Below are 18,920 nucleotides of genomic sequence, written 5' to 3'. Positions count from 1 at the left end.
CCACTACATGACGGTATGCAGCCCTTTGTGTGTGGACAGAACACATCCTATTCAGGTGTAAGTGAGGCTGGGCCCAGCTCTTCCCTCCCACTCTGCTAAGATAGCCCATCAAGTCACACCTAAGTTCCCATTGTCTGTGGCTGTCTAGGAGGGGAAATACAAAGTCCATCTGTTACCTTCCACAGACGTGTGATGAGATAGGCTGCAGGCACTAAATGACTTAGGCAAGAAAATTTCTTATAGTGGCATTTTCAGAATTGTAATTTAGAATCCGACTTCATCATAAGTTAAGATTTTAAATTAGGATTCCAGAGACACCAAACATGTACCAATTCTATCTTCCCATTTGGAAATTATGGATATAAAATGTAATAAGGAAATCCCAATGTTATCCTAAGGGAGGTATAGGCATCACAATAGTATAGTGAAAACAAATGTAAGAGTTTTTAACTACCAGGACATATAAAACTAAAATGTGCATGTCCAGCTTCTTAAATACATTGCATCCTGCCCTCTGGGCTGTCCAGGACCTACCTAGGGGTGGCTTAAATGTATTATAAAGAAAGGTTTAGGCCTGGAAATAGTTTTAACTTGCCAGGTCAACAAGGCAGGTTAAAACTGCACACACGTACTCTGCAATGGCAGGCTTGATACATGTTTAAAAGGGCTACTTAAGTGGGTGGCACAATTAGTGCTGCACCCCACTAGTAGCACAGATAGTGCATATTACTCGGGACTTATAAGTACATTAAATATGCTAATTGTGGAGTAGCCAATGTTATTAAGTTTTTAGAGAAACAGCACAAGCACTTTACCACTGGTTAGCAGTGATAAAGTGCACATAATCCTAAGGGGAGCTGAAACAGAAGGTCTGAAGGCAAAAGGTTAGGGGATAGCACTCCAAGGATGCTATGTCTAACAGATTCTTTAATGCGTAGTATTTGGATGAGAAGGATTCAGAGACCATTCACTTAAATGGGGACGCCCTTTTAATCTGCATGTTTATGTAGACAATAATATTTCTCTTTTTTTTTTAACCTTTCCAACATAGTTCCGACACCTTCGCTAGAAAGTTCTGTTCTTCTGAATAAGGAACACTTGCTTCTTCTCCCAGCAGTCTGTGATGTTCTGGCTGTGGATGATGATTCCATTACTAACCAATTATCTTCATTACCTGGAGTTTAAGTCCTCCTCGTACCAGTCCAAACTGTGTGAGGAAGGTTCGCCCTCATGAGAAAGACATTCTGCAATCTTGAATGAACTTAAGACTAACCCTGGGCGGACAACTACTCTATGCTCGCGAAGTTTGCGTAGTTTGTGCTACTTCGTGCTACGCGAATTGCACGTAGCACAGCGCATATTTGGCATTTTTACTCGCTCGTGGTCCTCAACGTCAAGTTGGGGACCGGGAGCGAGCAAAATGACATCCCGGCGAGACTTTTTCCTCGTTCACGATCATTAAAATCAAGTTGCCGATCGCGAGCGTGGAAAATAAACCTCCCGGCGAGATGCTCAACGCGGGGAGGTCATTGTGAGTGGTTGCGTATGCTCGCGACCGCTCGCGATGAGAAACTACCAGTCCGCGTTGAGAAAGCTGCCGCTCGAGTAAAAATCTACTTGTGCGGCAGAAAGCGACAGCTCGCACTGTGCAAGTTGCTGTTTTCAATGATTGCACAGTGCGGACAAGCATCCGGCACTGTGCAATCATTACGAACAGCGCACTACGCAGTTCATGTAGTGCTACGCGTAGCGATACTACGCAAACTATGCCCAGGGTTACTTAAGACCTTCCTAGCATCGCTACAGGCAACATAATCAAACCCTCATCCCTCCCAAACCAGTTCTGCAAGTAGCAAGCAGACTGGCATTGGAGGTGTCAAGAAGAAGGGAGGGAGGGATGGAGGGAGGGTGGGTTTTAGCACTGGGACAAGGAGGACTTCGACTTCGTGTAATGAAGAAACTGAATCATTACCCCATCGTCTATTCTCCTGATCTCAGTCCTATCTGGTTGAGAATATACATAGACTTTCAAATGAAAGCACCCACAAGGCCACTCATGTTGAAAAATAGGATGTTATTAGAGATAATCAATTTGAGCAATTACTTTACTGCTACGTTCAGGAATCCAGAACCAAAATTATCAGTCAAACCAAATCTAATTTATAATGAGAAACAAAAGTATTAGGGTTTGACCAAGTGGCAGCCCTTCATATTTATTTTAAGGAGACCCCTGAGGTGTAAACTCAAGATGTCACGACTGCCCAGCTTCCCTGGTGTTTCTTGTGACATGGAAATATATGCCTCGGTTATTGGTGGTTCAGTTTTTCCAGGTATATCAACAGAAGATGTTTTACATTCAAAGCTAAAGGTTTAACATCAAGGCTTGATGGATCACCCACCAGTAAAACTAACTCCTGGACCATGTGATAACATGTCTGAATCTTTAGTCTGAACTTGGGGTTAGGTCCTTAAATTACCTGTAATGAAAACAATCTAACATAAGGCAAAGAAATTAAGAAGCCTCACAGTTCGTGGAAACTCCAATGCAAAGTGATTGACATTAGGAATGACACCTTCGCTGAGGGTCAAGATATGTCCTTGGAATCTAGGGATTTAAAAGCTGGAATTTCCAATTCTTAACACATGTGGAATTTCCCATGATGGGCTTGGATGTGGAACCAGCGGCCTACTGTGTTTGAAACTTCGGACTGATCTAGTCGCTAGAGGAATTATCTTTGATAAACAAGCCCATGAATCTCAAACGCCCTTTATTGCTAACAACAGAGCTGACAGATATCTACAATTTAACAAGCATTTACAATGCAATGGTCTCGGCATTGGTAAAGTTGGAGCTATTGGCATTGCTCATGACATTATTTTGGTTTATGTTTTTGTTTTTAAAACATTTAAAGAAACGGCATTGTCATGAGCAATGCCAATAGCTCTAACTTTACCAATGCCGAGACCATTGCATTGTAAATGCTTGTTAAATCTCGGATCGAGACTGCGCAAGCGCAGCCTTCGAGCCGAGACCTAAAACCAGGCACTAAATCGCAAACGTGGATTAACTTAACTTTTTGCACTCATAGTTCGAAAATCAGTTAGTGCTTTTACCAGTAGAGTTAAGGACCATGATATAGGGCCCGCTGTTTCAATGCTAATTTTTCATTACTACTGGGTTTATGACCTCCCCTGCCACGGACTTGCTTAGACCTCTGCCTTCTTCACGTCTGGGCCCCATTTATCACTTGCTGATTCGATCTGTGAAATGCATGTTCCACGAACTTCATATAGAAAGATGCCTTACTTAAAAAAAACTACAACAAAACACGAGCTCAGCATAATAAAAAACAGTGGTCGGGAATGCTGTGAACCCTCTCTTCAAGTATGGAAACGACCGGTGGCGTTGTTTCAATGTTTGGAATCGAAGTTTAAAATTCGTTGCACGCATAGGAAACTTTTCAAATATCTTCATGGGTAATTAGCGCTGTATAAATTCAATTTCAATATCACTAGGCGCTTTTTTCAGTATCACTAGGTGCTTTGTACCCGTGGGCTCTGACGACGGATTAAGCCTTCCCGGTTGCCTCGGTGTGTGACACATACCAAGACATAAGATCTGCCCGCCCCATGCCCTAGGCCATTGTTCCTGGAAGAAAAGGGTGAAAGGTGAAGAGCACCACCGCCCCTCCTCCCCTTTCTAGCCCCTGCTGGCTCGGAGGAGCCGGAGCTCTGCTGCTGCATGCCTGCATTGTCCAGACAGAAGGCTCTTTACTTCGGAGCGCCTGGGAATAGCTCGGGAGGGGCTCGGAAGGAGCGGCGTGTGGGGGAGGGTATACCTCCATGATATTTGGAGGAAACGGCTCATCCCCTCCTGCCCGGGAGCACTGGGACCCAGATGCTATCGGCCTCTCACAATGCCTCCCTCCCCCGCCAGCTTCCTGTGCAGCCAGGGGTGTGTGCAGAGGTGATAAGTGGCCTGGCAGATGTGCCGGTGGAGGCTGCACCCGGCGCTGGCCGGCTGGAAAGTACCAGGGGGTGCCATAGAAACAGTGCGTGATGCAACTACGAATTAAGAGCGAGAGAGACATTGTGTGTATGTATGTATATATATTTATATACATACATACTTGGGACTAGGGGTGCCATCAGTAGTTTGGAGCAGCCACCATGTGAGTACAATTCAAGTTATAGGCGTTGGTGACCTCTACCTGCTTCCCGTTCTCCTTACCCTGCCCAACCGAAAATCACTTGTTAGGGTTCGGTGTGAAATGATCTTCAAGGGTAGCAACCAAGCAAAGTTCTCCATTTATGGCAAACAACGCAACATTACTGCTCCTGAGCACGTCTAATCCCAGTGTTAGAACTTTGATAGTATAAAATGTACTTACATAAAAGGCCCTCCCGCCCACTGCCTGAACGCAGGCGTTCATGTTGTATGCATTTATTCAAATCGTGCTAGCAAGGTGAAGTTACAAATGTACGTTTTACAAATCAGGGTCAGCGCATGCAGTGGAGTCTGTACCGAACGCTGAAGATGTTTAAGACTGGTGCAGATGTTGAAGCGGAAGCCGCATCCTTATTGGAGGCAGATGCGACACACGGTTGTCCATCATGGCGGTCCCGCGTATATAACGTACGCTACGCATTTGCTTCCAGTTCAGTAGAGCTCTGGCAGGCCGCGCGCCTTCCGGAGGTCGGTAAATAGAGTGACGCTAATCCCATCTGCTCTAGCCGGGTTATCCAAGGCGACGTTAGTCACCTGGAGCAGGGCTCTGGCAGTCTTTACAGATCTCGGAATGATGGAAATCTGCGCAAGCATACCCTTTCGTTATCGAACGTATGGTATGGCCCTCACACCCCGACGTTCAAGTGGGCGGGGGAACGTGGTTCTCAAGCTTTGTCAATGTGATCCAAACATTTCCTTTACGTTTTATAAAAAATAAAAAAAAATACCGTCTTTGAATGGTTGAGTTGTCGCAGGTTAAAAGGAGAGAAGGGACTCCTTTACAGTGAAATGAGAGAAAGGAGAGAGAGACAGCCAGTGAAGACAAGCACACCACCGCCTTTCTCCGAGGCACAGCAAAAATGCCTCGGAGAAAGGGAGCCTCATTGTCGGATTTGGGGGCGTGTTTTGCTGTTGTCTCCTCCCTGAGACTTCTCGCAAAAAACACGCCCCCCGATCCGAAAAGGACGGGGCTTCAACGGAGTGACTGGACCTCTTCTCCAGTGGCTGGCCAGCATTTAAGAGGCCAGCCAATGGAGAACAGGAGAGAAGAGGGGCGGGTGCAAGCCCCTCTTCTCAAAGTCACTCAAAGTCATTAAATCTCGGAGCGAGACTGCGCAAGCGCAGCCTTCGCAGCCGAGACCTAAAAAGGGTCACAATCAATTGCTGAAAGATTCTTATTCATGAACTAACTTTCAAAGTTAAACCAATGCTTCAAAAAAATAATTTATCCTTGATGTTTTTCTGGAAGCCTAAATTTCTATACCAACCGTCCTCAAGAAACCCAAATACTGTAGATATCTCCTCTCAGCTGCCTGCCTTTAACTTGAGAGTAAATGTTTGTGTTCTTGACAGCGATGGTGTCCGCACAGCAGAAGGATTGGTTGGCAGGTGATAGCTGTCGCCTATAGTTAGGCTATCCATCGTGGGAATAATCAACGTACAAAGAGTATGCAGTTCCTAAATTCATCTCAACGGGGACACCGTTCGTGTCATACCCATACCAAGAACAGTCGGTGGAATAAACATATTCAGGAGCAAGAGTCCTTGCCCACCCAGATGGGTGGCATGCTTCATCATTAGGCAGCTCCTTGTTGGACCGGTGGTGCACTGCCAAACTGGCCCCTTGAGGAGGCTCTTCGCCGGTGATCTAAAGGGATTTGCCGCACTGAGCCTGAAGTGAGTGTGTTGAATGTGTAGATTGGAGAAAAAGAGGGAGGTGTTAAAAATGACACCTAATAGCTACTTTGTAATGATAGTGGACCTTGTCAAGTCTAAAATCAAATTAAAACTATAAAGGAAATAATGTTCCTTCATATCGCAAGGAATCAACTTATGTAAAGGCCATCATGGTTCTTGCCAAAATTGAGAGTCACAAATGACCTATGGCAATTCATAAGGAATGTCAGAATATCCTATATACGTGGATTCAGGACAGGTGTCCACATAGATAAAGTGCCCAATCCAAAAAAAACCTATAAAGTGGGGCTAAACCAATACCTCATGTAAACAATAAATAGATGAGGGAGATTCCGACCCAGTCGGGATAGTATACATGCCTTTTAGGTATTGCAGGGAATGCTGTGCATTGTGCCGTTTGGTGTAGCGCGCGGTCAGTTACCAGCGACCTACCCCTCTCTGCAATCCTGGATTTCCTTTATAGTTTCACTTTTTTTTAGGCATGACAAGAAGGTTTGGATCAACAAAAATGTGATCAAGTGTGACCAGCAAAAACTCTGTGAGCGCCTCATGAGAACAAGGTGAAATCGCTCAAATTAAGCAAAACAGCTTCTCTGACCCCTTCAAGGAGTAGAAGACCCACTTCAGTCTGGAGAGATGAGGCTTCTCTGACTCTTCAAGGAGTAGAAGACCAACTTCAGTCTGGAGAGATGAGGCTTCTCTGACCCCTTCAAGGAGTAGAAGACCCCCATCAGTATGGAGAGATGAGGCTTCTCTGACTCTTCAAGGAGTAGAAGACCCACTTCAGTCTGGAGAGATGAGGCTTCTCTGACACCTTCAAGGAGTAGAAGACCCCCATTGGTCTGGAGAGATGACGCTTCCCTGACCCCACAAGGAGTAGAAGACCCCCTTCAGTCTGGAGAGATGAGGCTTCTCTGACTCTTCACGGAGTAGAAGACCCCCTTCAGTCTGGAGAGATGAGGATTCGCTGACACCTTCAAGGAGTAGAAGACCCCCATTGGTCTGGAGAGATGAGGCTTCCCTGACCCCACAAGGAGTAGAAGACCCCCTTCAGTCTGGAGAGATGAGGCTTCTCTGACTCTTCAAGGAGAGTAGAAGACCCCTCTCATTCTGCAGAGATGAAGATTCTCTGACTCTTCAAGGAGTAGAAGACCCCTCTCATCATGGAGAGATGACGCTTCTCTGACTCTCTCTTCAAGGAGAAGAAGACCCCCATTAATCTGGAGAGATGAGGCTTCTCTGACTCCACAAGGAGTAGAAGACCCCTCTCATTATGGAGAGATGCGGCTTCTCTGACCCCTTCAAGGAGTAGAAGACCCCCATGAGTATGGAGAGATGAGGCTTCTCTGACTCTTCACAGAGTAGAAGACCCCCTTCAGTCTGGAGAGATGAGGCTTCTCTGACTCTTCAAGGAGTAGAAGACCCACTTCAGTCTGGAGAGATGAGGCTTCTCTGACTTTTCAAGGAGTAGAAGACCCCTCTCATTCTGCAGAGATGAGGATTCTCTGACTCTTCACAGAGTAGAAGACCCCCTGCAATCTGGAGAGATGAGGCTTCTCTGACTCTTAAAGGAGTAGAAGACCCCCATTAGTCTGGAGAGATGAGGCTTCTCTGACTCCTCAAGGAGTAGAAGACCCCTCTCATTATGGAGAGATGTGGCTTCTCTGACCTCTTCAAGGAGTAGAAGACCCCCATCAGTATGGAGAGATGAGGCTTCTCTGACTCTTCAAGGAGTAGAAGACCCCATTCAGTCTGGAGAGATGAGGCTTCTCTGACTTTTCAAGGAGTAGAAGACTCCTCCCATTCTGCAGAGATGAGGATTCTCTGACTCTTCACGGAGTAGAAGACCCCTTCAGTCTGGTGAGATGAGGCTTCTCTGACTCTTCAAGGAGTTGAAGACCCCTCTCATTCTGCAGAGATGAGGCTTCTCTGACGCTTCATGGAGTAGAAGACCCCCTTCAGTCTGGAGAGATGAGGATTCTCTGACACCTTCAAGGAGTAGAAGACCCCCATTGGTCTGGAGAGATGCGGCTTCTCTGACCCCTTCAAGGAGTAGAAGACCCCCATCAGTATGGAGAGATGAGGCTTTTCGACTCTCCAAGGAGTAGGAGACCCCTCTCATTATGGAGAGATGAGGCTTCTCTGACTCTTCAAGGAGAAGAAGACCCCCATTAATCTGGAGACATGAGGCTTCTCTGACTCTCCAAGGAGTAGAAGACCCCTCTCATTATGGAGAGATGAAGCTTCTCTGACTCTTCAAGGAGTAGAAGACCCCTCTCATTCTGGAGCGATGAAGCTTCTCTGACTCTTCAAGGAGTAGAAGACCCCTCTCATTCTGAAGAGATGAGGATTATCTGACTCTTCACAGAGTAGAAGACCCCCATCAGTCTGGGGAGATGAGGATTCTCTGACCCCTTCAAGGAGTAGAAGACCCCTCTCATTCTGCAGAGATGAGGCTTCTCTGACTTTTCAAGGAGTAGAAGACGCCTCTCATTATGGAGATATGAGGCTTCTCTGACTCTCTCTTCAAGGAGAAGAAGACCCCCATTAATCTGGAGAGATGAGGCTTCTCTGACTCCACAAGGAGTAGAAGACGCCTCTCATTATGGAGAGATGCGGCTTCTCTGACCCCTTCAAGGAGTAGAAGACCCCCATGAGTATGGAGAGATGAGGCTTCTCTGACTCTTCAAGGAGTAGAAGACCCCATTCAGTCTGGAGAGATGAGGCTTCTCTGACTCTTCAAGGAGTAGAAGACCCCTATTAGTCTGGAGAGATGAGGCTTCTCTGACTCTCCAAGGAGTAGAAGACCCCTCTCATTATGGAGAGATGAGGCTTCTCTGACTCTTCAAGGAGAAGAGGACCCCCATTAGTCTGGAGAAAAGAGGCTTCTCTGACTCTCCAAGGAGTAGAAGACTCCTTCATTCTGGAGATATGAAGCTTTTCTGACCCCTTAAATGGACAGAAGACACCCTTAAGTGTGGAGTGATGAGGCTTCTCTGACCCCTTACTAGAGCAGGAGATCTACTTCATCCTGGAGAGGCTCTCAGATCGCTTCATAGAGCAACAAAGGATGCCATTGAGCCTGTAGAGCAGAAGAACTCTTAGTTCTGGAGAGATGAGGGCTTTCAGAACCCTTCAAGGAGTAGAAGAAACCCTTTAGTCTGGAGAGAAGAGGGCTCTCAGACCCCTTCATGAAGCTGAGGATGTCCTTGTATCTATGGAGACGAGGGCTCCCGGACCCTTTCACGAAGCAGAAGATGTCCTTGTATCTATGGAGATGAGGGCTCTCAGACCCCTTCACGAAGCAGAAGATATCCTTCTGTCTGTAGAGATGAGCGCTCTCAGACCCCTTCAAGAAGCAGAAGATGTCCTTCTCTCTATAGAGATGAGGGCTCTCAGACCCCTTCATGAAGCAGAAGACGTCCTTCTATCTATAGAGATGAGGGCTCTCAGACCCCTTCAGACCCCTTCACGAAGCAGAAGATGTCCTTCTGTCTATGGAGATGAGGGTTCTCGGACCCCTTCACGAAGCAGAAGATGTCCTTCTGTCTATAGAGATGAGGGCTCTCATACTCCTTCAAGGAGTGGAAGAAACCTTTTAGTCTGGAGAGATGTGGGCTCTCAGACCCCTTCAGACCCCTTCATGAAGCAGAAGATGTCCTTCTATCGATAGAGATGTGGGCTCTCAGACCCCTTCACGAAGCAGAAGGTGTCCTTCTATCTGGAGGGATGAGGCTTCTTAGATCACTTGAAGGGCTGAAAACCCTCTCCCTTCTTGAGAGATTAGAATTCTCAGATCCCTTCAAAGAGTAAAGGACACCCTTAGCCTGAGAGAAAAGGATTCATTTATCCCCTCAAGGAGCAGAAGACCCTCTTCAGTCTGGCGAGAAGAGGACCCTCAGATCCATTTAAGGAGCAAAAGAGCCCCCCCCCATCTGGGGAGATGCACATCCTCTGATTCAAGGAGCTGAAGACCCCCTTTAGTCTGTGGAGATGAGGGTTCTCTGATCCCTTCAAGGAGCAGGAAACCCCTCTCATTCTGGAGAAATGATGATTCTCCGACCCCTCCAAGGTAAGCAATTATTGTTTCAGCCTGGAGAGGTGGGGTTCTCTGATACCTTCAGGGTGCTTCTCTGTAGATTGGGGTTCACACCCTTGATGAATGGTCTTCTAGCACAGCACACCCCACCTCAGGTGATGGGTCTATATGTGTTGTTATTTCTGACGTTTCTCCTTGCTGTTAGCTCCTTTTACTTTGTGCTTTGTATTTATTCACTGCATTTCGTTTTCCAGAGGGGCTTCTTGGATAGAAGGGGCTTTACTCGTGAGCCAACCCTTCCTAGGGCTGGTTTTTAGGTAGGCCTCATTCGTGCCCACTTGTAATGTGGCCCTGGATGAAGGCTACTCAGACTGCTCCATTCAAAGCACTCACTAACAAAGCAAACAGCGCTCATTCCCTTCTTTCCTGAATCTGTTTCAGAGCATTCCCTTGTCCTCTCTCCGCCCCACCTCCCTGGTGGTGAACGAACAGCCCTTCAGTGAAGTTCTACAATTACTCAAGTACTTTTATTCTGACAAAGAAAGCATACCCACTTCATCTTGTGTAAATGCTCTGAAGAAGCAAAGGTTTGAACTGTGCGATCTTCATCCCTGGGCTCTTGGGGTCCTTGCAGAGAGACAGCAGTTCTCTTCCCATAAGAGAGCTCCCTTACGGGCACCTCAAGAACACGTGAGAGCTTACCATGTATGAATGACTGCTGATGGGTGTGAGCAGGACACTGACATGTCTAACTGGAGCCAACATAGCATAAGACACTGCCTGTTTGTTTCATGAAAGGAGGAGCCAGTGCACAGACCATCTCAATGTGGAACATGGGACGCCAGTAATAGAACTCACGCTACTAGTTAGCACGGGTGAAGCTAGAGGCCGCTCAGTGTTTGTTCAGTTAGCAGACTGACTGAGACTGATGATCTCCTGTTATAAATGTCTAGAGGACAAATGTAGAGGCTGCCAGTGATGGACAATCCACCAAAAAACCCTCAGAAAATTCAGCATTAGGAACTGAAGAAGACACAGCACCCTATTAATTATAGTTTATTCCACCATCGCGTCCACCAGGGGTGGTGCTGAGTCTGCCAAGCTGTCAGCTGTCTGATCGAGGGTGCCAGAGTTAGTACCAGGAAAGTCCACAGTGCAAAAGGCGTCGGACTTTCACAACATTTTGAGTATGCGACTTGTAACATGGTGAGAAGCAGCCCCCACACACCCACATAAGCTGCACATAAGATGTGGGCACTTACAATGTACTTGCCTTCTGGGGTACATTTCCAGAGTCCACACGGAGTGGCAGAAATTAAATCGGGTGAACTCTAAAAGAGACTGTCTATTTCTTTTTTTTTTAAGTTTGAGTTTATTGAGGAAATAGGAGGGGAAGGAAAGGGGGAGGGGAACAGGGTATAATCATCATGAAAAGCATATACAAAGAATAAACAATTCAATAAAAACTCTCATTAAAAACAAAAATAATAAGCATGTGAATTACATAAGCAGAAGCAACTATATAAATGAAAATACCATATAATATAGTAGAACGCAATATCATGGCAGAGAGGCATTAAAGAAACAAGGCAGTCATGGTGGTTTACGCACCTCAACTGTGTCCAGGCCTGGAGAGGCGTGTGTTGGGGCAGAGGAGGAGAGATAGGATACCAGGGGGAGCCAAAGCAGATCACGTTTAATTGCTAGGGAAACGGGAGATACGTAACTGGTATCTAGGCGATGATGGAAACAAACTGCATTCCACCAAGATTGATAGGAGACATTTGCAGCTTGCTTCCAATTAGAAGTAATGATATGAAAAGCCACAGCCACTAGGAGATCTAGTAATAGATAATGGGAAGGAGATTGCGGGAGTGACGGTGAAAGGGAACCTAGAAAAACTTGCAAAGGGGAGAAGGGAGTTTGAAGTTGGAATATTTTTTGTATCTGCGTCCAAACTAGGTGCCAGAATTTGGAAATAGGAGGGCAATCAAACAGCATATGCTTGAGATCTGCAGTGGAACAAGAACAGGACCAACAAGTAGGGGACATGTGAGACTGTCTATTTCTAAATCAGCTATTTTGGGAACAACAAGGGAGAACAGCAAAAATCCACAGTTGCGCCCTCGCTTGCCCGCCAGCTCCCCCAAATGCCCCCCACCTGAAAGTGGGGGCTGGTACCTTCATCACAGGGATGTCCTCGTTGAAGGCTTTGAAGACAGCTCGGTTGCAGAGGCCAGCGATGCGGGACAGTGCCGCCCAGGTGGCCGAACTCTTATCAAAAGAAGCACCTGTGTAAACAGAGGAGCAGAGACATCAGCTAGGCACCCTCCTACACTGTCACTCTCCAGCTCACTTCCATCTCTTACAGCAGCCTTCCTTTTATCCTCTGATTATCCTGTCCTTACATGGACTCTCTTCTATCCTGTCTGTGACGGTCTATCTCTTCAGCTGGCCTTCTTTCGATCATATTCTCTGGTGGTTCCTCGCGCCCCAGTCTTCCACTGCCCTTCCTTCTATCCTCTGTATGATGTCCCCCTCTTGAGCTGGGCTTCTTTCTGCCCTATGTCTGATATCCCTCTTCAGCTGGCTTTCGTTCTGTCTTGTTTCTGAGGTTTCTTTCTTCAGCTGGCCTTCCTTCCATCCTGCGTCTGATTATCCCTCTCTTCAGCTAGTCTTTCCTCTATGCTAGGTTTTATACTCTTCTATGGTGTGTCTGATGCTTTTATCCTGAACCTCTGCCTGGTGCCCCTCTCTTCATCAGCCCGTCCTTCAATCCAGTGTCTGTTATCTCTCTCTTTATCTGGTTTACCCTCTGTCCTTCCTTCTGTCCCGTATCTTAAGTTTCTCTCTTCAGCTCACCTTCCTTTTATCCTGGGTCTGATGTCCCTCTCTTCAGCTGTCCTTCCTTCTATCCTGTGTCTGATGTCCCTCTCTTTAGCTGGCCTTCCTTATATCCTGTTTCTGATGTTCCTCTCTTTAGCTGGCCTTCCTTATATCCTGTTTCTGATGTTCCTCTATTCAGGTGGCCTTCCTTCTGTCCTGTGTCTGATGTCCATCTCTTCAGCTGTCCTTCCTTCTGTCCTGTGTCTGATGTCCATCTCTTCAGCTGGCCTTCCTTTTATCCTGTGTTTGATGTCCCTCTCTTCAGCTGTCCTTCCTTGTATCCTTTGTCGGATGTCCCTCTCTTCAGCTATCCTTCCTTCTATCCTGTGTCTGATGTCCCTCTCTTCTGATGACCTTCCTTCTATTCTGTGTCTGATGTCCCTCTCTTCAGCTGACCTTCCTTCTATCCTGTGTCTGATGTCCCTCTCATCAGCTGGCCTTCCTTCTATCCTGTGTCTGATGTCCCTCTCTTCAGCTGGCCTTCCTTCTATCCTTTGTCTGATGTTCCTCTCCTCAGCTGGCCTTCATTCTATCCTGTGTCAGATGCCCCTCTCTTCAGCTGGCCTTCCTTCTATCCTGTGTCTGATGTCCCTCTCTTCAGCTGGCCTTCATTCTATCCTGTATCTATCCTGTGTCTGATGTTCCTCTCTTCAGCTGGCCTTCCTTCTATCCTGTATCTATCCTGTGTCTGATATTCCTCTCTTCAGCTGGCCTTCCTTCTATCCTGTATCTATCCTGTGTCTGATGTTCCTCTCTTCAGCTGGTCTTCCTTCTATCCTGTATCTATCCTGTGTCTGATGTTCCTCTCTTCAGCTGGTCTTCCTTCTATCCTGTATCTATCCTGTGTCTGATGTTCCTCTCTTCAGCTGGCCTTCCCTCTATCCTGTATCTATCCTGTGACTGATGTTCCTCTCTTCAGCTGGCCTTCCTTCTATCCTGTATCTATCCTGTGTCTGATGTTCCTCTCTTCAGCTGGCCTTCCCTCTATCCTGTATCTATCCTGTGTCTGATGTTCCTCTCTTCAGCTGGTCTTCCTTCTATCCTGTATCTATCCTGTGTCTGATGTTCCTCTCTTCAGCTGGCCTTCCTTCTATCCTGTATCTATCCTGTGTCTGATGTTCCTCTCTTCAGCTGGCCTTCCTTCTATCCTGTATCTATCCTGTGTCTGATGTCCCTCTCTTCAGCTGGCCTTCCTTCTATCCTGTGTCTGATGTTCCTCTCTTCAGCTGGCCTTCCTTCTATCCTGTATCTATCCTGTGTCTGATGTTCCTCTCTTTAGCTGGCCTTCCTTCTATCCTGTATCTATCCTGTGTCTGATGTTCCTCTCTTCAGCTGGCCTTCCTTCTATCCTGTATCTATCCTGTGTCTGATGTCCCTCTCTTTAGCTGGCCTTCCTTCTATCCTGTATCTATCCTGTGTCTGATGTTCCTCTCTTCAGCTGGCCTTCCTTCTATCCTGTATCTATCCTGTGTCTGATGTCCCTCTCTTCAGCTGGCCTTCCCTCTACCCTGTGCCTATGAGTCCCTCTGTTCATTCAGAGCCCCATCTGTCCTGTGCCTCATGGTCCTCTCTTCTGATGTCCTTCATTCTATGTGGTGTCTGGTGATTCTTTTGAAGCCTGTTGCACCCCATGTCTGAGGGGGGTATTGCTAGTGGCCAGGGCTTACCGGACTGATCCTCCGTAGTGTCGGCCTCGAGGATCTGGTTGTCAAACCACATGTGCGCCACCGTCATGCGGTTCTGGGTGAGGGTGCCGGTCTTGTCCGAGCAGATGGTGGAGGTAGAGCCCAGGGTCTCCACCGCTTCCAGGTTCTTCACCAGACAGTTCTTGCGGGCCATTCGCTTGGCAGTCAGGGTTAGACAGACCTGGAAAAGGAGAGAGAGAGTTGAAGAGCGAAAGAATGACTCCGCTCAACAAAGGGCCCCCATATGTGTTCATTGTTACACCCCCTCCCATTTTAAGCATTTAAGCAGGCTGTGGCTTTCAGCCAAGTAGCCTTGAGTTTGTGACCAGTGGGCAATGTTCAACAACGTTTGGTTGTTGTCCCTAGCATTCTACTAGACTGAAGATACACCCAAACTACACCCGCCCATACTAAAGGTGCCTATTATTGTACCCTCACCAGACGGGGGGAGATTGGAGATTTACAGGAAGGGGCTTTCTGCGAAGCCGCAGCATGGAATGGTTGCTTCCTGGGTTAAGGCCCGTCTGACTTGCTTGTCCTCGCAGCAGCCCTTGGAGGGATGCCTTTGAGACCTCAAGGCATTTCACATTTGCCTGAGGAATGGAAGTCTTCCACATTCAGGCCAGAGTCTCATCGAGGATTGAAAGACTGGCTTGACTGCCTGAGAAGATAGCACAGCTCTTTTCGGGACAGCATCTGGGGTCCAAGTGCGTTTGGTCCAATCAGTATGTTTGTATGCATGTATGTATGTATGTATGTATGTATGTATGTATGTCTGTATGTATGTATGTATGTATGGATGCATGTATGCATGTATGTATGTGTGTGTGTATGTATATATGTATGTTTGTAGGTATGCATGTATGTATGTATGTAAGCATGCATGTATGTATGTGTGTGTGTGTATGCATGTATGTATGTATGTATGTATGTATGTAACATTTGGTGTTCGCCTCCCTTGTGTCTTTAGTAGACATGCTGTAGAGGAGTTTGCATCCCTAAAGTCTTTTGTAGACCTGCAATAAAAAGATGCGCACTGTTGTGATCAGTGGGGGGGGGGGGGTGGGGGGGGGGGGTTATTACTCTTCAAGGAAACACATCTTTTCACTTGCCTGGTTTCCCATCCGGCTCTCTCCACAAGATCTGGATAAGAAGTGGCTATCCAGAGCCAGTTTCTCTTAATTTCACAAAGAAGGCGATTGCCATTGACCAGAACACCTCCTGTTGCTGTGTCACCGAAGGCTGGGTATCAGCCTAGGTATCCAAAGGACACTTCTCGGGGTTCTGGTGTAGACACTGGGGGCTGGGCGGTCATGCTGCTTTCATCTATTAGTATCATCTCCCTGCCCCTATAGCGCATGCTCATAGGTTCCTTTTCATCCCTGCTTTCACCCCTTGCCACAGTTGTTTCATCTTCTTCTTTCCCCCTGTGCTACATTTCTCTCTCTTGTTCTGGGTCAAAGTCTAACGATTGAAAATAAGTTCCAGTCCCCAAAAAAGAGTCCTGGTGCCCCCCCAGCCCCCGGCTTGAACGAAGCACTGTGTAGGTCTCTAGGTTGTGCAATCTGTTCTGGGTCCATTCTGTGGGAGGGCGGGGCCATGATGAGGAAGATGAGGGGGTGCAAACAGTCCAAGACAAGGAAGCAAGCCATGCAGTTTGGGTCTGAGGCGCCACTGGATGGGGTGACTGAGGCTCTTCACATTGGTGTGAGTAGGTTCTTGGATGGGGGGATACAGGCTTGTTGTTGAGATGGGGGGATTCATATCTAGGTGAAGAGCTGACAAACACGCACCACTGTTAAACACTTGGTTTTAAGATGTTGGAGTAAGACGTGAGACCCTAAGGGATTTCATGAAAAGACCCAGTGGTGGTGTGAGTGCCTGGGGTGAGGTTGATTTAGGGACGGGTTCTTAGCTCTGAATTAGGGGGGTTGTGTGAGTGATAGCCGCACTGTTTATGATGGAAGGCTGTACGATGTTGGCCATGCCTTCACCTCTGATGCAAGTTGTGTTCGTTCACTCAACGCTGTAGTTCCCTGTGCTAGGAGTGTAATATCTTCATGCAGTCTGGGGTGATCTAGGCTAGAAGCTCTCTATAGTGTTTCACATAGAACAGGATGTTGATGGACAGGGGGAGGTGTAAAGCACGGATTGAGGTGGCTGCACCTGACATCCCTGGAGACCAGTGATCAGAATGGAGAGAGTGGGGTGCACTTTGTGTGGGTGCCAAGGTGGAGTCTGTGCACATGGTCCTTCTGACCACCACAAACCATCTACAATTGTTGAGTTTGGGGAGAAGTAGTGGTGGGATGTAGAAGAGGGTAGCTGAGAAATGTTGAATGCGTCTGCAGAAAGGAGTGGGTTTTGGGGGTCGATAACATAAGAGTCACAGCATGAGAGGGGGAGTTGCCGGGGCCAATACCCCAAACCCACAGCGAATCAGGGACCCCGTCACCACTAGGACAACCCTTCAGGTTAATGTGGTCTTGGAAGAGTGGGTGGATTGCAGCTTCTGGAGCAGTTGAAGGAGAGAACAGTCACTCACACCCCTCAGTCTTGGTCCATGGGGAGTGTAGCTATGTATTCTACTTGGGCTTGTAACTGGGGACCCTCAAGCTCACTGACCCTTGCACACAAAATTAATCCTGTGTATGGTGTAAGGTGACGTACCGTGACTGTGGCGAGCAGCCCCTCAGGCACGTTAGCCACTATGATGCCGATGAGGAATATGACGGCCTCCAACCAGGAGTAGCCCAGAATGAGGGAGAGTACGAAGAAGGAGACCCCCAAGAAGACGGCCACGCCCGTGATCAGGTGGATGAAGTGTTCAATCTCCTTGGCAATGGGCGTCTTGCCCACTTCCAGCCCAGACGCTAGCGTGGCGATGCGACCCATCACAGTACGGTCACCTGTGGCGATCACCACACCACGCGCTGTCCCTGCACATGAAGACAAAATGAGATATCAGTGAGTGCAGATAGATAAAAGGAGGGACAAGGCGCAAAGCCAGATGTTCCTGAGTGTAGAAGGACCATATTAAGGGATTAGAGCTGCAAATGAGTGCAGGTAGTCCACGTATTAGAGGAATAAGCTAGAAAGTGCTGTCTATTATTATTTTTAAAAGGTCTGTTACTCACGACTGGTCATCCTGGTGCTGAAAGAGATGTTAATGCATTTAGACACATCAGTCATAATTTCATAAATAAGGTAAGCTTCAAATGAAACAACAATGAGCAGAGATTGATCACTTCGGGGTGAGATAAGATATAAACTGAGACATTATTGATCAAAGATGGACCCACTATTGTGAGAAAAACTAGGAAGCCAGACCTTCACAAGTGCTGACAGAGCAGCTAAAACAAAGCTAAGCTGTAAGCTGAGGCATCCACGAGCAATGAGGAACAGGCTGCAGATGATGGAAGTTAAGGTGAAAAGCCAGACACTAATCGGGCAACCAGGCCACGTGTGGATTAGATGAGCCGATAGATGCAACGGCAATGAGTGCAGACGAGCCAGCGATAGGCGAGATAAACTGCAAAAGTACATGCTACTGAGCACAGGCGGACGAGACAGAAGTGAGATGGGTGCATAGCAGATCCCTACTGGCACCTGTGAAGGAAACATGTGTCATGGCTGCATAGCAGATCAGTACTGAGCACCTGTGAAGGAAACATAAGTGTCATGGGTGCACAGCAGATCACTACTGAGCACCGGTGGATGAGACAGGCATGAGATGGGTGCATAGCAGATCACTATTGAGCCCCGATGAATGAGACAGACGTGAGATGGGTGCATAGCAGATCACTATTGAGGTCGATGAATGAGACAGACGTGAGATGGGTGCATAGCATATCACTATTGAGGGCGATGAATGAGACAGACGTGAGATGGGTGCATAGCAGATCACTATTGAGCACCGGTGGATGAGACAGGCATGAGATGGGTGCATAGCAGATCACTATTGAGCCCCGATGAATGAGACAGACGTGAGATGGGTGCATAGCAGATCACTATTGAGGTCGATGAATGAGACAGACGTGAGATGGGTGCATAGCATATCACTATTGAGGGCGATGAATGAGACAGACGTGAGATGGGTGCATAGCAGATCACTATTGAGCACCGGTGGATGAGACAGGCATGAGATGGGTGCATAGCAGATCACTATTGAGCCCCGATGAATGAGACAGGCGTGAGATGGGTGCATAGCACATCACTATTGAGGTCGATGAATGAGACAGACGTGAGATGGGTGCATAGCATATCACTATTGAGGGCGATGAATGAGACAGACGTGAGATGGGTGCATAGCAGATCACTATTGAGGGCGATGAATGAGACAGATATGAGATGGGTGCATAGCAGATCACTATTGAGCACCGGT

At 47.4% G+C, this 18,920-nt stretch overlaps 1 protein-coding gene across 1 annotated transcript in view; it reads right to left on the bottom strand.

The window, feature by feature from the left end:
- The window catches only part of ATP1A3 (ATPase Na+/K+ transporting subunit alpha 3), a 410,340-nt gene that overhangs the window by 150,856 nt on the left and 240,564 nt on the right, over positions 1–18,920 (bottom strand). Inside the window, 3 exon segments of the mRNA XM_085615596.1 lie at positions 12,147–12,256; positions 14,519–14,717; positions 17,207–17,475. Coding sequence (XP_085471722.1) covers positions 12,147–12,256; positions 14,519–14,717; positions 17,207–17,475 — 578 coding nt within the window.

This window comes from Triturus cristatus, chromosome 7 (genome assembly GCF_964204655.1).
Source record: "Triturus cristatus chromosome 7, aTriCri1.1, whole genome shotgun sequence".
Classification (NCBI taxonomy): domain Eukaryota; kingdom Metazoa; phylum Chordata; class Amphibia; order Caudata; family Salamandridae; genus Triturus; species Triturus cristatus.
The sequence above is the reverse complement of the archived record's forward strand: the minus strand, read 5'-3'. Positions and strand labels throughout refer to the sequence as shown.